At 51.3% G+C, this 20992-nt stretch overlaps 8 protein-coding genes across 8 annotated transcripts; 3 read left to right on the top strand and 5 right to left on the bottom strand.

Annotated features, from left to right (window-relative positions):
• Positions 1-384: 384 nt before the first annotated feature.
• BDZ99DRAFT_570871 (clathrin heavy chain) lies at positions 385-6436 on the bottom strand. Its single transcript, XM_033728038.1, has 8 exons — positions 6211-6436; positions 6131-6151; positions 6041-6067; positions 5617-5988; positions 3756-5562; positions 1156-3572; positions 984-1103; positions 385-933 (listed from the first exon to the last, which is right to left on the bottom strand). Exons 1-8 carry the CDS (start codon positions 6247-6249, stop codon positions 703-705), a joined length of 5034 nt encoding a protein of 1677 aa, XP_033577241.1. The 5' UTR covers positions 6250-6436; the 3' UTR covers positions 385-702.
• A 794-nt stretch (positions 6437-7230) lies between these two features.
• BDZ99DRAFT_462864 (S-adenosyl-L-methionine-dependent methyltransferase) lies at positions 7231-9230 on the top strand. Its single transcript, XM_033719947.1, has 4 exons — positions 7231-7419; positions 7494-7980; positions 8050-8801; positions 8856-9230. The coding sequence occupies exons 1-4, from the start codon at positions 7309-7311 to the stop codon at positions 9033-9035; spliced, it is 1530 nt and encodes a 509-aa protein (XP_033577240.1). The 5' UTR covers positions 7231-7308; the 3' UTR covers positions 9036-9230.
• A 346-nt stretch (positions 9231-9576) lies between these two features.
• On the top strand, positions 9577-10273 carry BDZ99DRAFT_462862 (uncharacterized protein). The gene is made up of 3 exons (XM_033719946.1): positions 9577-9709; positions 9763-9893; positions 9953-10273. Exons 1-3 carry the CDS (start codon positions 9647-9649, stop codon positions 9987-9989), a joined length of 231 nt encoding a protein of 76 aa, XP_033577239.1. The 5' UTR covers positions 9577-9646; the 3' UTR covers positions 9990-10273.
• A 242-nt stretch (positions 10274-10515) lies between these two features.
• BDZ99DRAFT_570868 (MFS general substrate transporter) lies at positions 10516-12738 on the bottom strand. The gene is made up of 3 exons (XM_033728037.1): positions 11980-12738; positions 11377-11868; positions 10516-11315 (listed from the first exon to the last, which is right to left on the bottom strand). Exons 1-3 carry the CDS (start codon positions 12614-12616, stop codon positions 11014-11016), a joined length of 1431 nt encoding a protein of 476 aa, XP_033577238.1. The 5' UTR covers positions 12617-12738; the 3' UTR covers positions 10516-11013.
• Positions 12739-13354: 616 nt separating this feature from the next.
• Positions 13355-14817, bottom strand: BDZ99DRAFT_462860 (uncharacterized protein). The gene has a single exon (XM_033719945.1). The coding sequence runs from the start codon at positions 14646-14648 to the stop codon at positions 13683-13685; it is 966 nt and encodes a 321-aa protein (XP_033577237.1). The 5' UTR covers positions 14649-14817; the 3' UTR covers positions 13355-13682.
• Positions 14818-15019: 202 nt separating this feature from the next.
• Positions 15020-16064, top strand: BDZ99DRAFT_520350 (succinate dehydrogenase and fumarate r; the record flags this gene model as incomplete). The annotated part of the gene is made up of 4 exons (XM_033725519.1): positions 15020-15065; positions 15124-15474; positions 15528-15679; positions 15741-16064. 4 exons carry the CDS (start codon positions 15020-15022, stop codon positions 16062-16064), a joined length of 873 nt encoding a protein of 290 aa, XP_033577236.1.
• A 149-nt stretch (positions 16065-16213) lies between these two features.
• Positions 16214-16880, bottom strand: BDZ99DRAFT_308486 (uncharacterized protein). Its single transcript, XM_033714248.1, has one exon. It carries the CDS (start codon positions 16728-16730, stop codon positions 16362-16364), a length of 369 nt encoding a protein of 122 aa, XP_033577235.1. The 5' UTR covers positions 16731-16880; the 3' UTR covers positions 16214-16361.
• On the bottom strand, positions 16737-17776 carry BDZ99DRAFT_462858 (uncharacterized protein). Its single transcript, XM_033719944.1, has one exon. The coding sequence runs from the start codon at positions 17756-17758 to the stop codon at positions 17030-17032; it is 729 nt and encodes a 242-aa protein (XP_033577234.1). The 5' UTR covers positions 17759-17776; the 3' UTR covers positions 16737-17029.
• Positions 17777-20992: the final 3216 nt, after the last annotated feature.

Here is a 20992-nt window from a genome sequence, read left to right as displayed (position 1 = left end):
CCGGTGTGACCAGCTGCGTCGTCTCCGTGCCCGTCTCCCCTCCACGCTTGGTGCAACACGGTCGCTACCGTGGGGGGCACGCCTCACACACTTCCCCAGGACGCTCTTTTCCGCGTGAATCTGGGGCATCCCGACACAAGCTCGGCAGCACGACGGATCAGCGGAACAGGTCGGGGCACTGTGTCGGTATTGCCCGGACGACTTCTGGCACTTGAAGCTCTGTAGCCGGCGAACGGACCAGCCAGCGTCATTTACAGAGCAAATCAGGCCCATTGTGCCGTCGGCAGCGATGCACGCTATATGCGGGTTGGGACCTGAGCACTAGCTTGATGTCTGCCACGCCTGATCTCCGCCTGGGCTGCGCTTTCACGCGGTCTATTGCTCGGCATGTCTTGCCTGTGGGCACTGCTTCACCGCCATGGGGCCATGGCAAGAAAGATGAGCTGTGGAAAAACAATTCAAAATCAGCAAATGATCAGCCTAAAATACAGTGGGTGAAGCCTAGTGCACAAATGCAACCACCTAACCCATCCATTGCCCTCGTCAAATCTCAGAAACCCGTCCGTCCATCCCACTCCATCCCGGGCCGTGATGTGAAGTTATGTGAGCCTAATTAACACGCTTTTCATTCGTCCGGAGCCCTCCTAATAAGACCCCGAGCCACGTCCCGCCCCGTCCTGCCGGTCTATTGCGGTATCATGTTCAGAAAGCCCGGTATCCAGTTGGCTGGGGAGCAATTCCATTGGCCTGGCCGTACGGGCCTGGGGATGGCGCACCCACTGGGCCTTGGGTGAGCATCAATCGAGAGCCCAGGATGGGAGTGCTCTCTTCATCCTTCTGTTGCGACGCCTCCCGGGCCTTGCGCTCCTCGTTGTCCTTCTTCAGCGTCTCGATTGTGGCCGCCTGTCGGCTCAGGAAGTTGATCATGTATGGCTATTGGCTGTTAGTAGAGCTCTGTGATAGCTATAGCGGTGAAGGCTTACCATCGTGAAGTCATTGAGACCGTTGCGCCATGAGACTTCGAGAACGACCTCAGGGCGAATAAGGTCATAACAAGCATATAGCATGCCAACGTAGCACTCCCGGCTACCAATGTCCACGAACTAGATATGATGTCAGCAGCAGGTCCTGTTTCATGAAGTTGAATTGACTTACGTATCGGAGTAGTTCTTCAACAACGTCTGGCTTGCCAGACAGTGCCGCGGTCTCGATGGCGTCCTTGAAGAGCTTGTCTTGCTTCGATAGCGCAATTGACTTGTCCCACCGCTTGTTCTTGCGGTAGATGTTTGCTGCAATCTGGCGGAAGAAAACCAAGTCATGGCCCTGAAGGCGCTGTGCCAGTTCCACCGGATCGTAGTTGTCGTAGTTCTCAACCGAATCGCGGAGAGTCTTGTAGTCGAGAGTCTCGATCAACAAATCATTGATTGCATTGTTGACCTCGCGCTTGTTCTGGGGCTGGACGTTGAGCAAGAATGGCTTGATCAGTGGGATGTTATCCGAGTTCTTGAACATTCGCACAACGCGGTTCACGTCGATCCTAGGTGTAAGAGCTTGCAAGAGGTCGGTTAGCAACGATGGTTGTTGCTCGAGATAATGTGTCAACGCGCGGTAGTAGATCTCAAGGTTCGTAACCTTGACGATTGTATCCTTGAAAGAGTGGTGCTCCCAAGCATCTGACGCGCGTTCCATCATCGCAAGTGCCGCGTTATCCCATTCATCGTAGTGAGCGTAAAGGAAGACCAGTTCAGGCCACAGATGAGCTTCCTCGCACGCGCGGATCATCTTGGGAATGTTGATACGAGACCAGAACAGACGCAGATGCTCCATGACTCGGTCGGGGTGATACTTCGAGAGCGCAATCCCAAGCTCGGTGAACATGCCCATATGGGCGCGCTCAAGACCTAGACCAGCCTCGAGAAGGCTTATGAGCTCATCAAAGTAGCCATTGCGCTCATATTGACGGACGAGGTCGGCAAGCTCTTCAGCGTGAACAATGAGATTGAGACCGCAAATCTGGGCGAGACGGAATTCTTTCTTGGCAACGCAAGCTTCGTTAACCTGCTTCCAGACCTTTGTGCTGTTAGCCTTGCGAGCGCACTCGACTGACGCTTGGTAGTCCTCAAGATGAACGAGAGTCGTCGCGAGCTTAGCCCAGTTTGAGATGCTGGTGTAGAAGATCTTGGCCGCCTCATGGTAACCCTCTTCATACGCCTTGTCTCCGGATGCTTCGACATCAGCGACGTTGGTTGCACGCAGGAAATCCTCCAGCTCGGGAAGTTGATTGGTTCGAGCGTAACAGAAAGCCAACGCGGTATCAATTGGCACCTCGCGTTGAGTTTTCCTCGCCATCTTCAAGAACTTGATCAGGTCTTCATCCTTTCCAGCATGTGTGCCGATTTCGATGACTTCGAGGAAGTTCGAGGCATCCCCAGCACGAATGTAGGAATCAATCGAATCAGTGACACGTAGTCCATCGAGTTGAGCCTTGGCTACCTTGCTCCAAACCTCGGGAAGGTCAACGCGGTCTGCATAATCCTGTGCCCTGTCGATGCTGACAATGTGATCGATGAGAACGCTTGAAGCGTTGGTGTGATCGTCGTTCTTCTTGTAGATCTCGAATGCTTCTTCGTACATCCCAAGCTCGATACATTGCGCGGCGATTTCGTCCGGAGTGTAGTTGTTCAGGTTCTGGATGTATCCCATCATTCGACCTCGGTCAGACTTGGCAGCAGTCAACATGAGAAGATTTTGCAGGGTAGGATTGTCACTGAAGGTGGAAGGCTCCAGGATGATCTTCTCAAGCAATTCGATCAGCTCAGCAGGCATATCGGAGTTGATGAAAGCCTTGACCGCGATGGAAACCTTGTCCGGGTCCTGGGATTCTGGAACGGCAGTTGAGATGACCTGATCAACCAATGATCTCCTGTACATGTTGTTGTCGTTCAGCACAAAGAGCCAGATTTCCTCATCAGCACGCTCGAGGAGGTAACGAGCCTGAGCTTTGAACATAGCATTCTCGTTGGTGATGCTGATCAATTCCAAATCATTCTGCCCCTTGCGGTAGGCGATATACGCAAGGTTCGGATCACGCTTCTCGCAGTATTTACCGACGATCAAGGAATCGTACTGGTCGTTCTCCTTGAGGAATTTTTCCGGGTTATTGTTGCTGTCGATGTAGATCTTAGCCAATGCGTTGTAAACGGCTTGTTGTTGGTTGCCGCTGGCAAGAGTCGCCTCGAGGAAGGGCAATAGTAGCTTGAGACGATTACGCGACTCGACCTCAGAAACGAGCTCGTCAATTGGTACCGATGCAGCGTTAACGGACTGAAGCAAGCCTTTGATGATGCTCTCATCGCAATCCACATCGAGCAAACCACCGATAACAGCAGGAGTCCTGGAAGGGTTTACGCGCTGAACGTAGACTTCAATTGACTTGAACTGCTGGTTCTTGTAGAGATAGAGCACCAGGTCGTGGATGAAGTTGAACCGGTCGCAAACGATGATGAGTGGTAGCTGCTCGGTGAGCTGAGCTTCCTTGAGGAAGTTTTTTACGCGTTCTGGGTCGAAATGGGCTGGTTGAGTATGTTAGCAGATGTCTAGTGCATGTTGTTGAGACTAAAAGAAGATCTAAGGCGGTCTAGAAAGGGTTTTTAGGAGCTCGATTGGAACGAGCCACTCGTTCCTATCCAGAGGAAGGTCCAGTCCATAGTCAAAGGGTAGGGTTGATTAGAAAAAAAAAGGAAAGTGCGACTTACTTGACTCTCGACAGATGCGTTCGACCTCGTTGAGTTGGCCGATCCGTGTTGCTGCCTCAATGTACTTGAAGTGGACATCCTTGTCCTCGCTCAGGTTGACAATTGCACCTAGGTAGTAGTAAAGACCTTCAGCAGTCCTGTACTTCTCGAGTAGATCGATGATACGGGTCGGGCCCAGAAGATCCGAGTACTTTTGCGCGATCCTCACGACTGGCTGTAGGTTTTGGCGAATGTTGACCTTCAACATTTCGTTCAAGCAATCCAGGGACAGCTCAACTGTAAGTTGGCCGAAGTAGGTAATCAACCACTCCTCGGGAAGCTTGTCAGTCTGGACAATGATGCGCTTAATGGCAGCGGGGTCATCATTATGCTCCAGCGCCCTCGTTAGTAGGCCTGCGTTCTCGCAAAGCTGGGCAATGCGTGGCTTGTCGTAGTAAGAGAACATCTCATTACCCAAGATAGCATCAGCGACTTGAGGGGCATTGAGCAAGTTCATCTCAAGAAGCTTTGTTTGCAGATGACCTTGTTCGGGCTTGTTTCCTGAAAGCACATCCAGCAAGAACGCGGTGGCTTGCTGAATCGCTCCTTGAGACTGGAAAATGTCGACAACGCGGTCTATATCAACCTGTGGTCCTGAAGGGTGTTTCGCCAAAGCTGAAGCGAATTCGGCTCCCTTCTCGACATTGATGCGAACAATGTGCTGAAGCAGAACAGTGTAGTCCGGATGGTAGTCGTGCTCTGAGCTGTAAGGCAAGATTTTGTCGAAGAGACCAAGCTCCGCAAGTGCTGCCACCACCTTTTGGTGAACCAACCCTTTCCGGTAGATCATTAATGCAAGAGTCAAATCGTGAGGACGAACGATATCTCCGAGCTCTTCGGTGCACTCGAGCTTATCCTCTTTCAGCCACTTCTCGAGGAGGTGCTTGCGTCCTTGCTGCAATACAGGTCGCACAAGCTCCAGAGTCTCATACTTATTCAATGCTCCCTTATCCAGGAGCATGCCAAAGTATTGCAAGATGACAGAAAGCTGGTTGGCTTGTGGAGGAGCTGCCTTGAATCGCTCAATGGTCTGGGGCGTCCGGAGGAAACCCCGTGGAGAATTTGCTGCAACTCGCGCGGCTTCAATGTACTGGCCAGAGTTGATGAGACCCTGGAATCGTTGCTCGTAAAGGTTGTCAGCGCCGGGGAGACCTGCGCGCGATGCGAGCTTATATGCAAGCTCTCCGTTCGCCGGGTTTTGCAGTAGGTATGGAACGACTGTGTCCTCGTTAACCTTGACAGACAAAACTTGTCCCTTCCTATTCACTCCAATAATGCCGGCTCCTTCCGAGTCCGAAGAGGTGATGAATATGGTTTCGCTTGAGATTCTGTTCATGAATATGCAGGTGCCGGTTTCGAGATCGTATAGGTGAATGAATCCGTACTTTGTGACCAGGTAAATCACGCTGTACTTCTTCGATACCTGCATTGCGACGGGGAAGTCATTCGTAGCCTCGGTTGGGAAGTAGACATCGACAGCCTTCTTGGGGAATGGAGGGTTTGACGGCGCGTGGTCAACCTCAACAATATGTAGCTTAGCTCCCGTCGCGGAGCGGACAGCGAATGTGAACAACTTCGTATCGGCAGGAGCACCTTCCAATCGAATGGAGCCAAATGCAGCGGCATGTCCTTCGATGGCTTGTGGAATGCCCCGCTCCCTCGAGTATAGCTGCATGTTTCCGACCACGCGGCCTTGGTTCTGGGCAATGCCGACAACTACTGACCAGTTTCCGTCGTCGCTGACCCGGTAATTGATGATTTGGTTGCCCTAGAGTTGATGAGTTAGCTAGAATTCTCCTATTGCGAGCATGTTTGCGCATACCATCAGATTGGGTGTCCGATCAAACATCTTCTGAGGCGCGGCCTGGGCTGGGTCGAAGATGTCCCAATGGTAGACCGAGTTATCTGTCACCAAACCCAGGCTGGTCTCGCTGAACCACTTCCAGAACACCACGTCCTCGTTCATTGTGGTGGACTTCAGTTTGGCCTTCGCCTCCAAGTTGAAGATCTGGAGTGTGCGCTGTTGTGCCTTGAGCGCAATGATTTGCCTGTTCCAGTGCATGATGGCACTGTCGGCCTTGATCGGCCTCCGAATGATGTTGTTCCCATTCTTAAGGTCGATGATGATGACTTCGGGGGACGCGGTGTTTTCGGCCTGTTGTCGTACGCAGATGTAGCTATCAGACTCGAGTGTCTAGGCAGACGTAAGCTTCAAAGCGTGTTTGTTTGAGCAACTTGTGACTTACGCATGAGTTGAATCCTATCGAAGCAGGCTGCTTGTTGCGTCAGTAATGGGCCCGTTTGCGCTTCGGGGGTCAGCGGAGGAAGACACGTACGAGGATATCGACCGCAGTTAACTATAAGGTCACAGATGTTAGCAGAGCGCGCAACAAGTGAGGCGCGCCGATTAGCTTACCGAGAGCAATTCCTGGAAGGCTATGGGTAGAGGGGCCATGTTGGCAGCTGGTCGAGGTGATTGTGTTGATGAACGGGGGTTGCAGGCAGGCCAGCTCGACCTCGTCAATGGGCGCCCGGCGGCAGAGAATTAGGGCAGGTGAAAGAGCAGAAGCAGAATAAGACCCCGTAGAGACAAACGCCCATGCGCTGGAGAGAATGGAAGAGGAAAGAGAGGTGTGTTGTGGTGATGGGTTGTGAGAAAGGAGTCCTAGAGGCTCCCGAAATGTATAAGAAACACCTGGCTCGATCTTGGCGCTGGTCCCTGCCGCACGTGACGGCTTATTGACACTCGTCACCGCAGGTCTCCTATCCGCGGCCTCACGCCTATCAGAGTCAGGTCAACCACAAAGTTTGGTTCTCGTGTCGAGGACCAGGGTTTCAGACTTCCCAAAAATAAAGAGGTCTCAAAGCTTCATTTTGCTTCAAAAGCAAGATCGAAAATTTCGAGATATATAGCTGAAAGTCTATCGAGATACATCTTGGAGGCGCCTTGTCCATGGTAGGCAGTCCAGCAGACTTTCAATATCGAATAACTAACCAACTCTGATTAAAGCCGCATCACGTGTGGCAAGCTTTACATGGCGTCCTGTCTCTCAAAGCGTGTGGGAACACTTCAGATAGTGCCAAACAAAGGTAAAGCCGGGCTACCAATTCAGCGCATGTAGAAGGGTCATGCCTACATGGTTCTAGTAAGACGCTCGGGGGGATTTCAGGTGCTACAGCTTGTCCGCACTACGCGTAGTCGGTTTACACGCTCCTGCATGCTGGTCTCGGGCGCCAATCAAAATAGATACGTCAAATAGTAAACAATCTGACAGCCTTCTGAGATATATGTTCCGACTCCAACCTTCTGTAACTACTGCCTCATCCGACCACCTTGCAATGTCTATTGCAGTTGAGTGCTCTGGAGGTAGCGCCGCCGTTGAAGCCACGCCGCGCACACAGACGATCCCAGCAGCCGTTGCGCTTGGGCCAGGACCCCGATAATTGATACGCCCACCGCCTCGAAACCTCTCAGCTCCACCTCCTCTCCTAAGCTTCTCCAACATCCTACGCCATGTCGGAAAAAAGCCAGGCCTCGTCTGAAGAGTCCTTTGCGTGGATTGAGACTCCCCCCGCTCCATCCCCAGCTCCCCCAGCACAGGATTGCGGTGTGAGGACCACTTCGGTATGAACACTGTCCTTTCGAGCCATTGAGCCACACCACACAGATAACACATGCTGATACTCATTTTGCTGCAGTACCCAGCCATCAAGAATGCACCCCTCCCCGCGGACGGCCCTGGAGGCGAACAATTCTCCAATCTTCTGCTCTTCTCCATCCTGGGTGGTGTCCCACTATACCTGTCCTGGAAAATCGGTGGAGGATGGAAGACGGCTGTATTCATCGGCATAATCGTCGACCTGCCTCTCCTCGCGGCCTTCTGGATGACCATGTCCGCGTTGTCGCCCCGCAAAACTGACAAGGCCTCGTTTCCCGGAAAGCCCATCGAGCACTACCTCACTTTCCACAAGGAAGAGCACAAGGAGAAATACCATGGCAAGCGGACAATTCCCATGGAGACCTTCCATGAGATGTACTTTGATAGTCAAGTGGACTTCAATGGCGATTGTCTGGAGATTCTGGAGCAGCGCCACGACTGGGCAAATTTCCGCTTCACCATCAGCCTCATTAAGTATTTCTTGACTGGTATGATGCCAGAAGTCATTATGCACACTCGCAGCCAAGGTATGTAAACACCTTCGTTCTTCCTTTTATTCTCAATCAAACCTTGGTTATACACTGACCCCGTATCAGACGAGGAACAAGTCCGCGACCACTACGACCGCGGTGACGACTTCTATGGCTGGTTCCTAGGCCCACGCATGATATACACATCTGGCATAATCTCTGACATCCACAAGGAGGAATCTCTGGAACAGCTCCAGGACAACAAGCTCGCCATTGTATGCGAGAAGATCGCGGTCAAGCCCGGCGAACGCATGCTCGACATTGGCTGCGGCTGGGGCACTTTGGCCAAGTTTGCCTCTGTCAACTACGGTGCGCACGTCACAGGTATCACATTGGGTCGCAACCAGACTGCCTGGGGGAACAGCGGTCTCCGCCGCTCTGGCATTGCTGAAGATCAGAGCTGCATCCTTTGCATGGACTACCGCGACATCACTATCCCAGAAGGGAAGTATAACAAGATCACCTGCCTCGAAATGGCCGAGCACGTTGGTGTGCGACACTTGGGCGGCTTCTTCTCACAGGTCTACAACATGCTTGACGACGATGGTGTCTTCTTCCTGCAGATCGCTGGCTTAAGGAAAAGCTGGCAGTACGAGGATCTCATCTGGGGTCTATTTATGAACAAACACATCTTCCCTGGTGCCGATGCATCGACTCCACTGGGCTTTGTTATCGACAAACTTGAAGGCGCGGGTTTCGAGGTCAAGCAAGTTGACACTGTTGGCGTACACTACTCCGCTACACTGTGGCGCTGGTATAGGAACTGGATAGCGAACAAGGACAAGGTTGTTGCGAAGTATGGCATTAGGTGGTTCAGGGTAAGCCAACGTCCTCAATTCCTTTTCGAACCATGATACTAATCTTTTATGCAGATTTGGGAGTTCTTTCTCGCCTACTCAACCATCATATCTCGCCAGGGCTCTGCTACCTGCTTTCAAATTACTCTCGTCAAGAATATCAACTCTACACACCGAGTTGAAGGCATCGACACCCAATTTGCATTGTCCGGCGCGTTGAATACGTCCAAAGCGCGTCTTGCGAAGAAGGCGTAAGAGCAAGCTAAAGATAACTTATTGCGAACGAAGGCAAGTAGCACAGCACTTCGCGGGTGACAGATGCTTCCTGGGAGTAGGTGTGTACTCACAAGGATTGATGAAGAAAGTGAAGGAGAGATGGTGGACCTGAAAAGGGGTAGTTAATGTGATGTGGATAGTCATGTGATCGAATCGCATTGGTCGAATCTAGACTCATATAAGATGTCTCATCTTGCCCCTCTAACGTTTGCCCATGAAGGTGACAAACCTATAGCTCATAGACTTCTTCCCCTTTTGACTCCCGCGCATGTTCAGGTGGACGCAGCCCGCTTACAAAAGCTACCCCGCAACCCCGTCCATTCCGCGCCAGTCGCCATCGGGCAGTCGACGATGTGTCCCTATTCGCCAGCGTCATCAAGCCCTTGCTGATCGAGGAGCTTAACTGGTGACGTGTGCGGGGTAGCTACAGAGATCTAAGCTCTGAGTGGTAGGGCAGTGGTGTGATATAAAGACACCGAGGGCCCAGCTCTTTGTCTGATAGCTACCGAACACCCATATACTCCTCTCACTACTGCGAATTCAATCGAAGCCCCGAAAGAAACCGTCACTCAACTCGAAGGCATATGAACATGGCCTCAAACGACCAAGCGGGTTCGAATAAGGCGCCTGAGAGCACGAGTGAGCGACGGAGGGTAAGCTCCTTTCACAGCATGCAATGACTTTGTAATAGTGACAATACACTCAGTCTTCAGTAACCAAGCCACTCTTTGCGAACCTGGCTGCACACAATCGGAACCCAGAGACTGCGGCGCGGCGCGCTAGTTTCGGGGAGCAGAAGGTCGGACAGCCTGGGATCATTGGGAAGATGTGGAATAAGTGAGTGTCTTAGGATCAGAGATACGATGATAAAGAGTGGTGAGCTGACTGAAACATAGTTGGACGAAAGGGGATGGAGGTAGCGCGGCGAAATGAGGGTAGGATGGAGGGGTTGGTAGTTGTGCTGGGAGGGCGATGTGATGGCGTCGCGGAGGAGTGTTCTTAGTTTTGTCAGGCGCCGAGTTATGGAGTCCATGAGGTGTTGCTTAGTTTCTTGAGGCTATTAAGACTGCAAGGCCACGAATTGGGTGAAATTGTTGGAAAGAGTTACGAATTCAACTATGTGACTGCCTGTTTCTTAGACTCTGGGTGGATGTAATAAAGGGTCAGTATGATTATTACGATGAGGGTTGTGAAAACACTTTGGGAATATACTAGGTCATTAGTAGTTAAGATGCAGTCTAATTTGCACCGCTTGTAACTTGACACCGCGCCTAGGCCTTTGAAAGTCCATAGGGGCTCCACAAGCAGTGGCGAACGCGTGCACAGACTTACGACCTGTCACTATACAAACGTTGGACATGGCGTAAGCACGTTGTGGTGGATAAATGAAGCCATCTTTAGTCACGCACTGGGTGTTAATGTTGCAAAGATTTACACATCGAACCGTGCAATCATATTTCTCATAGAAGTAGCGTCCATTTAGTATCGATTAATCGTGCACTATATCTAGCCATCAATAGTACCCGTATGTGCCAACCTTATAACCGACGTAGAGAAAGAATGTAGTAGGATATCCACAGGGAGATTCCAGTCACGATGTAGAGTGAATTGTTACAACAAGCTACAGCTTCAACCGTATGAAAGAATTTTCATAGATGCAGATTACGCGTCGGGTCCCGCTATGCTTCAAGCAAAAGAGTCTCCTTCTCTTTCCTATTTCCTCAATTCCTACCCCTGCGCATATCTCCTTGATCTTCCAGCTCTTCTTTGTCGAACATATGCATCATTTCTTTTTCTTCCTCTAATTGAATTTATAATATCCAACCAGTCCGTCTCGCTTTTTACTTCTTCGAGGGTTGAAATGACGTCGACACAGATAGAGCGTGTTCTATCTTAAATCGGGCAGGCATGTTCCGAATATTTCACTCTTTTTTTGAACTTGTCTCATACCATCCTCTCAAATAAACCACCCCGTCTTTTGCTTCCTTACAGTGGCGAGCCACAGCACGGCCAGGCACACCGACCCCGCAAGCAAGCACGCCCCAGTCCAGATCTGCACGCCCAGGAAATTCGTCTTCGTTGTCCCATCCGCAGCCGTATGCGTCTTGAGCAGCGCTCCAGCAATAGGTGCCCCAATGAGGGACGCAATAGACGAGATACCCCACGACATGCCGAGCCGAGTACCCAGTCGGGAGAGATCAGGGCAAATGTTGGGGAAAGCGGAACCTGGAAGGGTGACGAGGCTGGCGGAGAAGAAGCCTGTAGTATCAGATTAGCATGCCGATATCTTCAACATTCATTGCCTGAATATCTAACTTACCCCACATGACACTAAAGGCAATGAAGTTACTCTCATGATCAATACCTATCCAACTGAACCCCACGATCCCGCTCACAATTGCACATCCCAGCCAAGCCACCATGTTTCCGCTCTTTTGAGCTACATAGCCCCATAGCAATCGCCCGAAAAACGACCCAGCGAGACATGCCACGAGGATGTACAAAGCCGTTGATTCCGATGTCTGCAGCGTGTCCTGCGCATATGCAGCGATGTAAAAATAGGGGACTATGTAGCCAAGGAATGTAGTAAAGGTAGAGCAAGTGAAGAGGATGAATAGGGAGTCAGCAAACGCAGTTTTATCAAAAAGACTGCGTGCTTTCCGGGGCCGGGCGAGCATGGAAGAGCCGCTGAGAAGACAGGGAATGGCCATGATGGCGAGCGCAAGAGCGATAAAGCCGAGAACGCGCATTGTCCATGGGAAGCCAATAGTGGGTACGAGCCGGTCAAAAGCGATGATATAGCAGACGCCGCCTAAGATAGTTAGTCAAAATGCACTTTGAGTGGGACTGAGGTGGGAGAATTTTGGTGAAGCAGCGACTATATTGAGGCACTACAGGAAATGGCAGGAAGATGAATACTTACCAACAGCAGTCCCTGACATCACGATTCCCAACGCTAGCGCCCTCCTCTTTTCGAACCATATCCCGACGAGTGCGAGACTGGGTATATACAACAACCCTGCGCCTAGTCCCATGCAGATCCCTTGGGCGAGAAAGACTTGCCAATATTTGGTGGCTAAGCTGAGCATCATGATGCCAAGAACAATTAGAAAATTGCCAGCGTAGAGCATAGACCTGAAATATCCCAAGTCGAACAATGGGCCGGAGAGCACGCCAACCATGATAAGAAGCCAGGCTTGCACAGTGCCTATCCAGCTGATAGCAGAAGCGGTAGAGTCGGATAATAGCTTGTGTTGATAGTACGTTTGGAAGGCGCCATAACTGATTGTAAATCCCCAAATGTTGATATATACGAGGAAGCCTCCGAATACCTTCATCCACGCATGTAAGCCTCCGTCAGGTGGCCGTGGGAGGGCATTAGGGTCAGGCTGGGTGTCGTTGTTTTCTTCTTCTTGTACCGGTGGGGTCTCTGGACCTAGTACGCCTGCCTCGAACGTTTTCTCATGATTTGAAAGAGCTGTGTTCCTAGGATCGGATTCTAGGTCTTTTTCGATATCTGCTTCCAGTGCTTTTTCGTTGAGGTCAAGAGCTGAGGACATTTTAAAGGTCGTGCAAAAGCGAGATTTGAATCTTGAAGAGAATTAAACGCTGCGGTCCTCGGTAATGTTACAGGTTTGGGAATGCCTATGCTCGGTTATTGGCTGCGACTTCAAGGTCAGGGTGCAGCTCGATGGCAGAACCGTCGGGCGGGCGTGCACAGATATATACCGTGTCGCATAAAGACAGTGCGAGAATGCCATGTCTGAAACTGGCATCAGCACGGCAAACAGTGCCGGATGACCAATTTAATAAGTGCGCGGCCGTGTTGAGAGGGGTGAGAAGGATGCGAAGTGCGGAGACTAGCGCTAGGTGCAGATCAGACCTCGGACCAGCTAGCCCATGATTGTTCGATGTCGTCGAGTGTTAGTAGAGTCATTATGGGCATATTTGACGATTGAGAGGGGCCTGAAGGAATAGAAAACCGACTATTCCTTTGTTGCCATTGAGTTGTGTTGTTACGTCAGTAGCCTCATTACCAACTAACCATCTGGATATTCCAAGGAATCTACTAAGCAGGTCGCAGATTATGAGCGACCGGACGAAGGTAATCAAAAATAACAGCGTAAGCAAACTAAAGAGGAAAGTGAAGACTGGAAATGCATCAGGCAGAGAGGCAACAAGCGACTCATTTTCCAAACAGACCTAGACACAAATAGCTTGATCAGTTGGGCCTTAGCATATTGTCATTAGAGATTCAGTATGTTGGTGAGAACAACTTTCCAGGCACTTCGTGCATTTGGGGATCCGCATCCAGGAAAAAGTGCTAGGCTGATTGAGTTGAGGCGATCTCCGATATGCAATACGGATTACCAAGCTACATAGGGCGTACTTGTCCAATTTTCTGTCTGTAGAATACATTTCAAATGAAGCTCCTCGTCATGCTGCAAGAGAACGGGTTGAAAAGGCGGAATGCCTTGCGGAACTGTACTCGGATGGTATCGCTTGAGAGAGACTCGCCTTTGAAAAGAGCTGGTCCTAATCAGATGCTAGAGCACCTCTAAAGTAAAGAATCAGTAAGTTGGCCCGGATGAATGCCGACACGTGATCAGTTAACCGAAACCGGAATTATGACTTCTTGATAGCCTCCGCCACTTCTTCGAAATTGAATGCCCAGACTATGCTTTCCGCTGCGATAATGCCCTTGTCAAATATGTGTGGAACATGTATGTCTAGTCTCTCGAAAGTTTCAAGTAGTTGTTGCTGTGATCTGCTTGGAGGTTCATTCCTGATGCAAACTCCAAGGTCTGCTGTCAATAGAGCATCAAAGTCTCCCATGCTATCTCCAAAATAGATGACGAAGGGCTTCTCCGCATCACCGGCTTTGGCTTCATTGCATTCCTGAATCCATTTAGATTTATCATCGCTGGTTCTGAAGTCTCTGCCGTTTGAATGGCATAGTAGGCCGGACGAACCTGCCTTCGAATGGAGGCCTTGGATTTCGTTCCCGTAGATTCTGATAGTGTGTGCTTGATTTCCTCGCAACTCTCCTGGCTCTTCTGGTATGGACAAATGCATAGGGCACTTTGAGGTCTTCAGACATTCCATGATGAAAAGCTGGCTCCAGTTGGCGCTGACAATGGAAACCATGTCCAGATTCGGCGGGGTTTGACTCTTCTGGCGAATATCGATCTCTGCGAGTAGTTCCCCCCAACCATTTCTGATTGCAACTTCGCTTTCAGTAATAACTTGATACGCTATGTTTCGAACGTCGGCAGCTGTAACTCCTTTGAAGAGTCCAACTTCCTCAGCTTTGCGGGTGCTTGATTCTTCAACCGACCGCAGGCTACGAAGCCATTCTCGCTCTTCTGCAATAGTGCTTCTTTCGGCTTTCTTAGGCTCATAGCTCTCGTCGTGGTTGCGGTGAGTGGCCAGGTAGTGCTCTTCTAAGTCAGCCCACGTGCTCTCCGACGTAGACTTGGTCTCGGCAATCTTGCCCATAAAACCAATGGTATCTTGTGTTGTGATGGTGCCATCCCAGTCAAATATGAAGTGGATGTTCCTAGTCCGGAGACGATGTAATGCATTCACCATATTGCTTAAGACGTTTGAAGCCCCCGAGAAATCAATATCGGGAGATCTCGGAAAGGGGGTTTCTCGATTATGGAAGCAATAACCTATCGTTTACTATTGAAGAATAATAGAATCATAAGGCTGACGTCAAAAGGGTACTGTCGCACAGAGAACTGAGTCTTGAAGAGCGAGTGGCGTCGTGAAGATGGAGAGGACGGGGTGCCGGAACGGGCAGGGTCTTAGCACTAGTTTGATAGAATAAGACGGCACATGATTCGCCGACGGGTTGCCGAGGAATCTCGCCTTTGGACTTGAACCCATCATCCATTTGCACGCCTCACCACCACGACGCTTGCCGCTGCCACTCTCCAATCTCCACTCCCCCATACACAATGGCTTCCACTCGTGCTCTAGCTAGGCTGGCGACACGGCGGACCAGTATGTTTTCCTCTTCAATTGACCCCAAACCGCCGGTATACTAACACTCGCCCCGCAGCCGTGCCCGCTGTCTGGACCCGATCATTCGCCTCCGTCGAGCCTGCGAGCCCCAGCAGGTCGACAATTCCGGAGTCAAAGACCTCTACCGTGAAGGAGCCCGCAACCGAGAAGGATGCCAAGATCAAGACCTTCCACGTCTACAGGTGGAACCCAGATGAGCCTACCTCGAAGCCTCGGATGCAGAGCTACACCCTGGATCTGAACAAGACCGGGCCCATGATGCTAGATGCCCTGATCAGGATAAAGAACGAGACCGACCCGACCCTGACGTTCCGCCGGAGTTGTCGCGAGGGCATCTGCGGGAGCTGCGCGATGAACATTGACGGCGTGAATACTCTCGCATGCCTTTGTACGGGACCTTGAATGCCGCCTTGGAGATATATACTGATGCTATGTTTCTAGGCCGCATTCCCACTGATACTACTAAGGAATCCCGCATCTACCCTCTGCCGCATACCTACGTTGTCAAGGACCTTGTCCCCGATCTTACAAATTTCTACAAGCAATACCGATCCATCAAGCCATACCTCCAGCGCGACACCCCACCCCCAGATGTAAGCCACCACACCAATTTGACTCGAGCCACCCACAGCACGAGACTAACCCCACGCCCAGGGCCGTGAGAACCGCCAATCGAAAGCCGACCGCAAGAAGCTCGACGGCCTCTACGAATGCATCCTCTGCGCCTGCTGCAGCACCTCGTGCCCGTCATACTGGTGGAACCAAGAAGAATACCTCGGCCCCGCCGTGCTGCTGCAATCCTACCGCTGGATCGCCGACTCCCGCGACGAGCGCACCGCCGAGCGCAAAGACGCGCTCAACAACAGCATGAGCCTCTACCGTTGCCACACCATCATGAACTGCTCGCGGACGTGTCCGAAGGGACTGAACCCAGGTCTCGCGATTGCGGAGATCAAGAAGAGCATGGCTTTTACATAGAAGCTAGTACCGGGAATAGTTGGAGCGAAGCGTAGTTGCGAGCGATGTTGATTGGCATTGACGGCGAGGATTTTTTTTTTCCCTCAGTGGCTTGGGAGCTGAATTATTCATCTGTGTATGTAAATGTGTCAAAGCCTGTTCTATTCACCAGCTACCAGTTGACTCCGCAGAGGCTGTCTTGATCTTCTCCTGGTGTATTAATTCGGATGCTAACTTAACATCTCCGCAACTGAAGCCATTGACTTTAGTGACAGAGGGGCTAGGGCCATGGGACTAGTCAAAAGAGGAATTAGGAGCCTAATAAAGAAGAAAATAATTGCCTGTTTTAGAGCACCCGCCAAATTGAGCACTTCCAGTCAACCCTCTACTTAGGACCGGAAGGCCGCAACTATTCGAATCGTAGGCATAGGAAATGGTCCTGATTGTTTCTACGCCCGCGGCGAGATGGGCGCGGTCTTTTGATCTTGTCGGGGTGGTATTTGAGAGCTGGCTTGTGGTAGGCGTTGCGGATGGCTTTGGGGGGAGGCGATGTGGGTGACGTTGAGGATTGGCCTGTAGATGTTGGAAGGGGACATTGTTGGTATGGGGTTTGGTGTGTTTCCCGATTTGCAGAGCGACAGTTTTTCCATTGTCCTTGATATTTGAAACAGTGCTGGGGGACTTCATGCAGTGTCAAAGCAGAGGTATTTTTGCATTCAAAGCAGACTTTGAATCCTGCCATTAAGCCAGTCACTTTGGTCTGCGCTAGACGAGCCCGAGGCCAGTCGGTGGATATAATGTACTGTACAAGAACGCACAGAGAAAAGATGACCTATTAATCACTCGACGTGCAAAACCGTCGAGCCCAAAGCCGCTAGTCCGCCACATTCTCCAAACAAATGGAAAATGTTCGCCGTTCCAGCAGCCGCTCCACTCCGCCAAACCCCAATCCGGAGCAATATTCAGCCAGCCCGCTTATTGAATAATCACGAGCCGTCGATGTCCATGAAATCGTCATCCTCAAACTCCTCGTCCTCGACTCCGTCCGCCTTCAGCTTCATCATTATAGCCTCGAAGTCTTCATCGTCTATCGCAAAGTCATCTCCCCACTCTGTCTCATCAGCATCGAGCATCGTATCCCCAGCAAACAAGATCGACGACTCGGCCTGCGTCCCGGCAGCGCTAGACGCATTGCTCTCCTCTTTCAGGAACAGCTCCCACTCCTCAGACTCAATATCAGTATCAAGTACCAACGGCGCCACTTCCGCAGCCCTTAGCAGCGGCTCGCCCGCCTTGATGACCGCCAGAGGACTGGAGTCAAAGTCTAGTTCCATTAATGAGTCGCTCAGTAAGATGTCGGAATCGCCAGAGTCGTAGTCGACAGCCTTACCGTCTGCGCGCCCTTTTCCCTTGACGTTTTCTTGTCTAGGGGTTATGGAGTGTGTCGAAGTTCTGCAAAGAAGCTTTCCACCGCGCTCCATCAGCTGGACATTCGGAGTCTCGTTCTCCCCTGCGACACGCACAAGAGAGGCGATAGGATGGAGGCTTGCCATCCACATAACTATTTCCTCTTCATCTATCTTGGCCGTAGAACTGTGCATGCCGCGTTCCGCGTATACGTTTGGGATCATTTCTTGTTTGACGACAGACTCCGCGACCACTTTCCCGTCATTGCCGAACGCTTTGTCAAGCCGAGGAAACCGCGTAATCCGCATATTAGTCGCAATCTTGGCACGCATCGTTTCAAGCACCCAACCGTCAAAGCGAGCGGTATCTAGGGCAAGCTCCGTGCCGCCCATGGTGAACAGGCAGTGCAAAGGTATCCGGACGTTGTTGTCAAAGGACCATGGGAGCAAGCTTCGGGTGTGCTTTGGCATCTTCTCAGCGTTGCGGGCAATTTTCTTCCACGACGCCCGCTCAGGATAGATATCGTCGAGGTCGACATTGACATGCTCTTTCCAATCGGCTTTGATATGAGGATCCTCCTCCTTCCAGTCACGTCCGACGTCCTTTGGAGCTTCGAGACCACCGTCAAGACCTCTCATCCAAGGCTCTGAAAGAGGGTGTGATTCCGAATCCATGGTGTGTGCAAGAATCCGTAGGACGAGCAGATTTAGAAGCACCTGGTGTTCTGGCTTAGGGACGCCTGGCCAAGTACCTGAGACGTTGGCGCGTGATCGGATATACTGCTCCAACCCGGTTTCACAGCAGTTTTTATGATAGATATCGCAAGCCAACTTATGACACTCTGGGCTACACATAGCTATATTGCGGCATTCTGTACAGAGCTGAAATCCTTCTAGAGGAAGTTGAGGATGTTGAGGGTGCTGAAGGTTCGGCGAGCCTTCAATAGCGCCCTGTACAGCGTCTTCATTTTGTGGGGAGTCCACTATAGTATGACCAACTTTAGCTTCCTTGGTAATGGGTTTGTCCTTATCCGTGCTATCTTGTGTTGTCAAAGACCCCCAAGACTCAGATTTTGGCGTTGATGGTCCAAAAGATCGAGTTCGTTCAGAATCTTCTGAGGGCGCTGGGCTACGATCTGACCTGTCTCTGCCAGATTTGGAATGAGGGGATTTCGCGTCATGTAAATCTCTGGCAATTCTATTCGCTCGAAGCGCGAGATCTCCAGATACCTGGAGGTGGCTTGCGCATAGATCGCATGTAATCCCGTGCCGGTCCCACCCGTTTGACAAAACGTTGAAGCTGCTCATCTCGCTGAACATAGGCTTCGAACCAGACAGGTCCTCTCGGGCATAGAGAAATGCTTTTGGAAGGTTTCCGTCATCGTTAAGCGTAGCTGCAGCCCCAAAAGCATCGCCGAAGTGTTGTTTGACCATATTATCTATCGCTGCAAGGGCCTCTTGGTTGTGGTTGGTCAAGCTGTAGGTATCCCACGGGTACAGCTCCCTCTTGATATTTGTGAACCTAGTCTTAGCGAGTCCCTGGAACCCGAGCTCGTCGTATTCCCGAAGAGTTTTAGCATCGGTCCTGATGATGTTGCGCTTAATTTTGAAAAGCTTCACCTCCACCTCATCCTTCAACACGGCCTCGATCTCAAGCAAGATGGTGTTCTCCAACTTCTGGTATTGTTCCACGTCCTGAGGTGCGCGGAAAGGAAGATCTTGAGCGTCGCTCAATACGTCCAGAGCGCTCTTTAGAGCACCACCCCCACACTTCCACAACGCCAGTGCCAAACGATAGAAGCCCTTCAATATCAAATCGTTGGCGGCATTTTGAGAGCTTATCTTGAGAATTTTCGCGGCCGAGACTGGCCCTTGAGCCTTCTGTCGTTCTTGGGGCTCGACTGCAATGCTAGCAAGGTCGGTAGTCAACCACTCGAATAGTCCCAGGCCCACGTAGCATCCTGGCTGAACCGCCCAGTCATGTTTTGATGTAGTCTTCTTGGCATATTGGGTGAATCGTCCGAAGTTCAATATCTGTTTGGTTTGGGGGGGCTTATTCTCTTCGCTCTTCGCCCAGTTCGCAGCGAGGATGGCGCGATAGGCGTCGATAGCGGCGAGGTTCGGATAGTCCAGCAGAAGATAGCAGAGCGAGCGATTGAGGAGTGCGCATGGATGTCCGGGAGACAGCTTGTCCAAGACGTCAGTGTAGACGGCTAAAGCTGACCTAACTTTGTAGGCCGACAGATCGGAGTTTGCGCGGCCGAGGAGGTTGTTGACTTCGTTGTCGTTGTTGATGAGGTGGAGTTGGATTTTCCTCCACGATGGAGCCGGCGCTGAAGAGTTCCGACGACGGAAGGGAGGAGAGGAGGATCGGGGAGAGGGCGGACAGACCGGGTCTGCCATGGTGACGGAGACGGTCGACAGCTTGTACGGGGAGCTTCAGCGGATGACACTACGTGGAAGTGGCGAGCAGTCGCTGCAGAGGCGGGAAGAGAGGGAGTGAGAGTGGAGTTGTTGGAGTTGTTGGAGTTTTTGGAGTTTTTGGAGTTGGAGTTGAGGTGCAGCTGTTGCGGTGACGGCACGCTGCGCTCCTGCCTACCTGGTGTTTACGCTGGAGGGCAACTCCCACGCGATCTGACGGCCACACGGCGAACAACCTCAGTCGCTGCACTCATTCTCTTGATTCTTACGGTCTGCCTCGATGCACTCGCATATTCTAGACCTAATTATTTGCTTTGGAACCTGCACCTTGCGTAACGCAAGACACGGTTGTGCCTCCGCTTTGGAGGTTCCAGCACATCCCCAGAAAACTATGAGCTCAACATCTCGAACTTACGAACGCGCCCTAACAGACTCCTTGTACTATCCGAGTGCCCATGACTCTACAAAAAAGCGCCTGATGATGTCGCCAACAGACGAGTAGTCACCATCTGGGCATGTATCGAACGCGCCATCTCTTCCTACCTCTGTGGGGCTCTCTAGATCCGGAAATGGCCAGTCTTTTCCAGAATTCGGCTCAATTGGGCCAGTCAAGAATAAGTTTCCTACTTGGAAGGCTGAATCAACGCAAACACTCGACTGGTGGAACTGGAAGTAGAGTAAGAATAAGAGGAGAGGAATCAAAAGGCGGCGTCGTCTGTTCATATATCTCACAAACTTTCCTAAGCACCAGATTACTCGTCTGGATCATCACTCTCATACTTCCTCGTTCTTCTGAAACTTCACAACAATCATTGCACTGCTCTTTTTCGTTTAGAAGACTAGCATTGAACGCTGTGAAGCAAGCTGCGAGAACCTACCCGGGCGCTCCGGATCAATAGAAACGGGCAGCACCAATACATACGCTCTAGGGTATCCTTTTCTAGGCGCTGCCATACCAAGCCAAAGTGCGTGAGATTCCACGGCGGTGGGGCGATTGTTTTTTGAGCCTCCAAGAGCCGGCCATGCTTCCTACGAACGTGGCGAAACCTAGACACATCTGCTCGCTGCTCAGCTCGCTGCTTGGCCCTGAGTCTCTGTGGTTGTTTCGCGGACGAATAACGT

This window comes from Mytilinidion resinicola, assembly GCF_010093595.1.
Source record: "Mytilinidion resinicola strain CBS 304.34 unplaced genomic scaffold BDZ99scaffold_9, whole genome shotgun sequence".
NCBI classification, from domain to species: domain Eukaryota; kingdom Fungi; phylum Ascomycota; class Dothideomycetes; order Mytilinidiales; family Mytilinidiaceae; genus Mytilinidion; species Mytilinidion resinicola.
The sequence above is the reverse complement of the archived record's forward strand: the minus strand, read 5'-3'. Positions and strand labels throughout refer to the sequence as shown.

What these genes read in the sequence shown, in the direction of transcription:
- BDZ99DRAFT_462862 (XM_033719946.1), top strand. Translation starts at nt 9,647, where the DNA reads ATGGCCTCAAACGACCAAGCGGGTTCGAATAAGGCGCCTGAGAGCACG. An exon ending in GCACGAGTGAGCGACGGAGG is followed by an intron (nt 9,710 to 9,762) that starts GTAAGCTCCTTT and finishes CAATACACTCAG; the next exon opens with TCTTCAGTAACCAAGCCACT. An exon ending in ATTGGGAAGATGTGGAATAA is followed by an intron (nt 9,894 to 9,952) that starts GTGAGTGTCTTA and finishes ACTGAAACATAG; the next exon opens with TTGGACGAAAGGGGATGGAG.
- BDZ99DRAFT_462864 (XM_033719947.1), top strand. Translation starts at nt 7,309, where the DNA reads ATGTCGGAAAAAAGCCAGGCCTCGTCTGAAGAGTCCTTTGCGTGGATT. An exon ending in GCGGTGTGAGGACCACTTCG is followed by an intron (nt 7,420 to 7,493) that starts GTATGAACACTG and finishes ATTTTGCTGCAG; the next exon opens with TACCCAGCCATCAAGAATGC. An exon ending in ATGGCATTAGGTGGTTCAGG is followed by an intron (nt 8,802 to 8,855) that starts GTAAGCCAACGT and finishes TCTTTTATGCAG; the next exon opens with ATTTGGGAGTTCTTTCTCGC.
- BDZ99DRAFT_570868 (XM_033728037.1), bottom strand. Translation starts at nt 12,616, where the DNA reads ATGTCCTCAGCTCTTGACCTCAACGAAAAAGCACTGGAAGCAGATATC. An exon ending in GATGTCAGGGACTGCTGTTG is followed by an intron (nt 11,869 to 11,979) that starts GTAAGTATTCAT and finishes TAACTATCTTAG; the next exon opens with GCGGCGTCTGCTATATCATC. An exon ending in TGCCTTTAGTGTCATGTGGG is followed by an intron (nt 11,316 to 11,376) that starts GTAAGTTAGATA and finishes CTGATACTACAG; the next exon opens with GCTTCTTCTCCGCCAGCCTC.
- BDZ99DRAFT_462858 (XM_033719944.1), bottom strand. Translation starts at nt 17,758, where the DNA reads ATGCGGATTACGCGGTTTCCTCGGCTTGACAAAGCGTTCGGCAATGAC.
- BDZ99DRAFT_462860 (XM_033719945.1), bottom strand. Translation starts at nt 14,648, where the DNA reads ATGGTGAATGCATTACATCGTCTCCGGACTAGGAACATCCACTTCATA.
- BDZ99DRAFT_308486 (XM_033714248.1), bottom strand. Translation starts at nt 16,730, where the DNA reads ATGAAGTCCCCCAGCACTGTTTCAAATATCAAGGACAATGGAAAAACT.
- BDZ99DRAFT_570871 (XM_033728038.1), bottom strand. Translation starts at nt 6,249, where the DNA reads ATGGCCCCTCTACCCATAGCCTTCCAGGAATTGCTCTCG. An exon ending in CCTTCCAGGAATTGCTCTCG is followed by an intron (nt 6,152 to 6,210) that starts GTAAGCTAATCG and finishes GTGACCTTATAG; the next exon opens with TTAACTGCGGTCGATATCCT. An exon ending in TTGAAGAACTACTCCGATAC is followed by an intron (nt 1,104 to 1,155) that starts GTAAGTCAATTC and finishes CATCATATCTAG; the next exon opens with TTCGTGGACATTGGTAGCCG.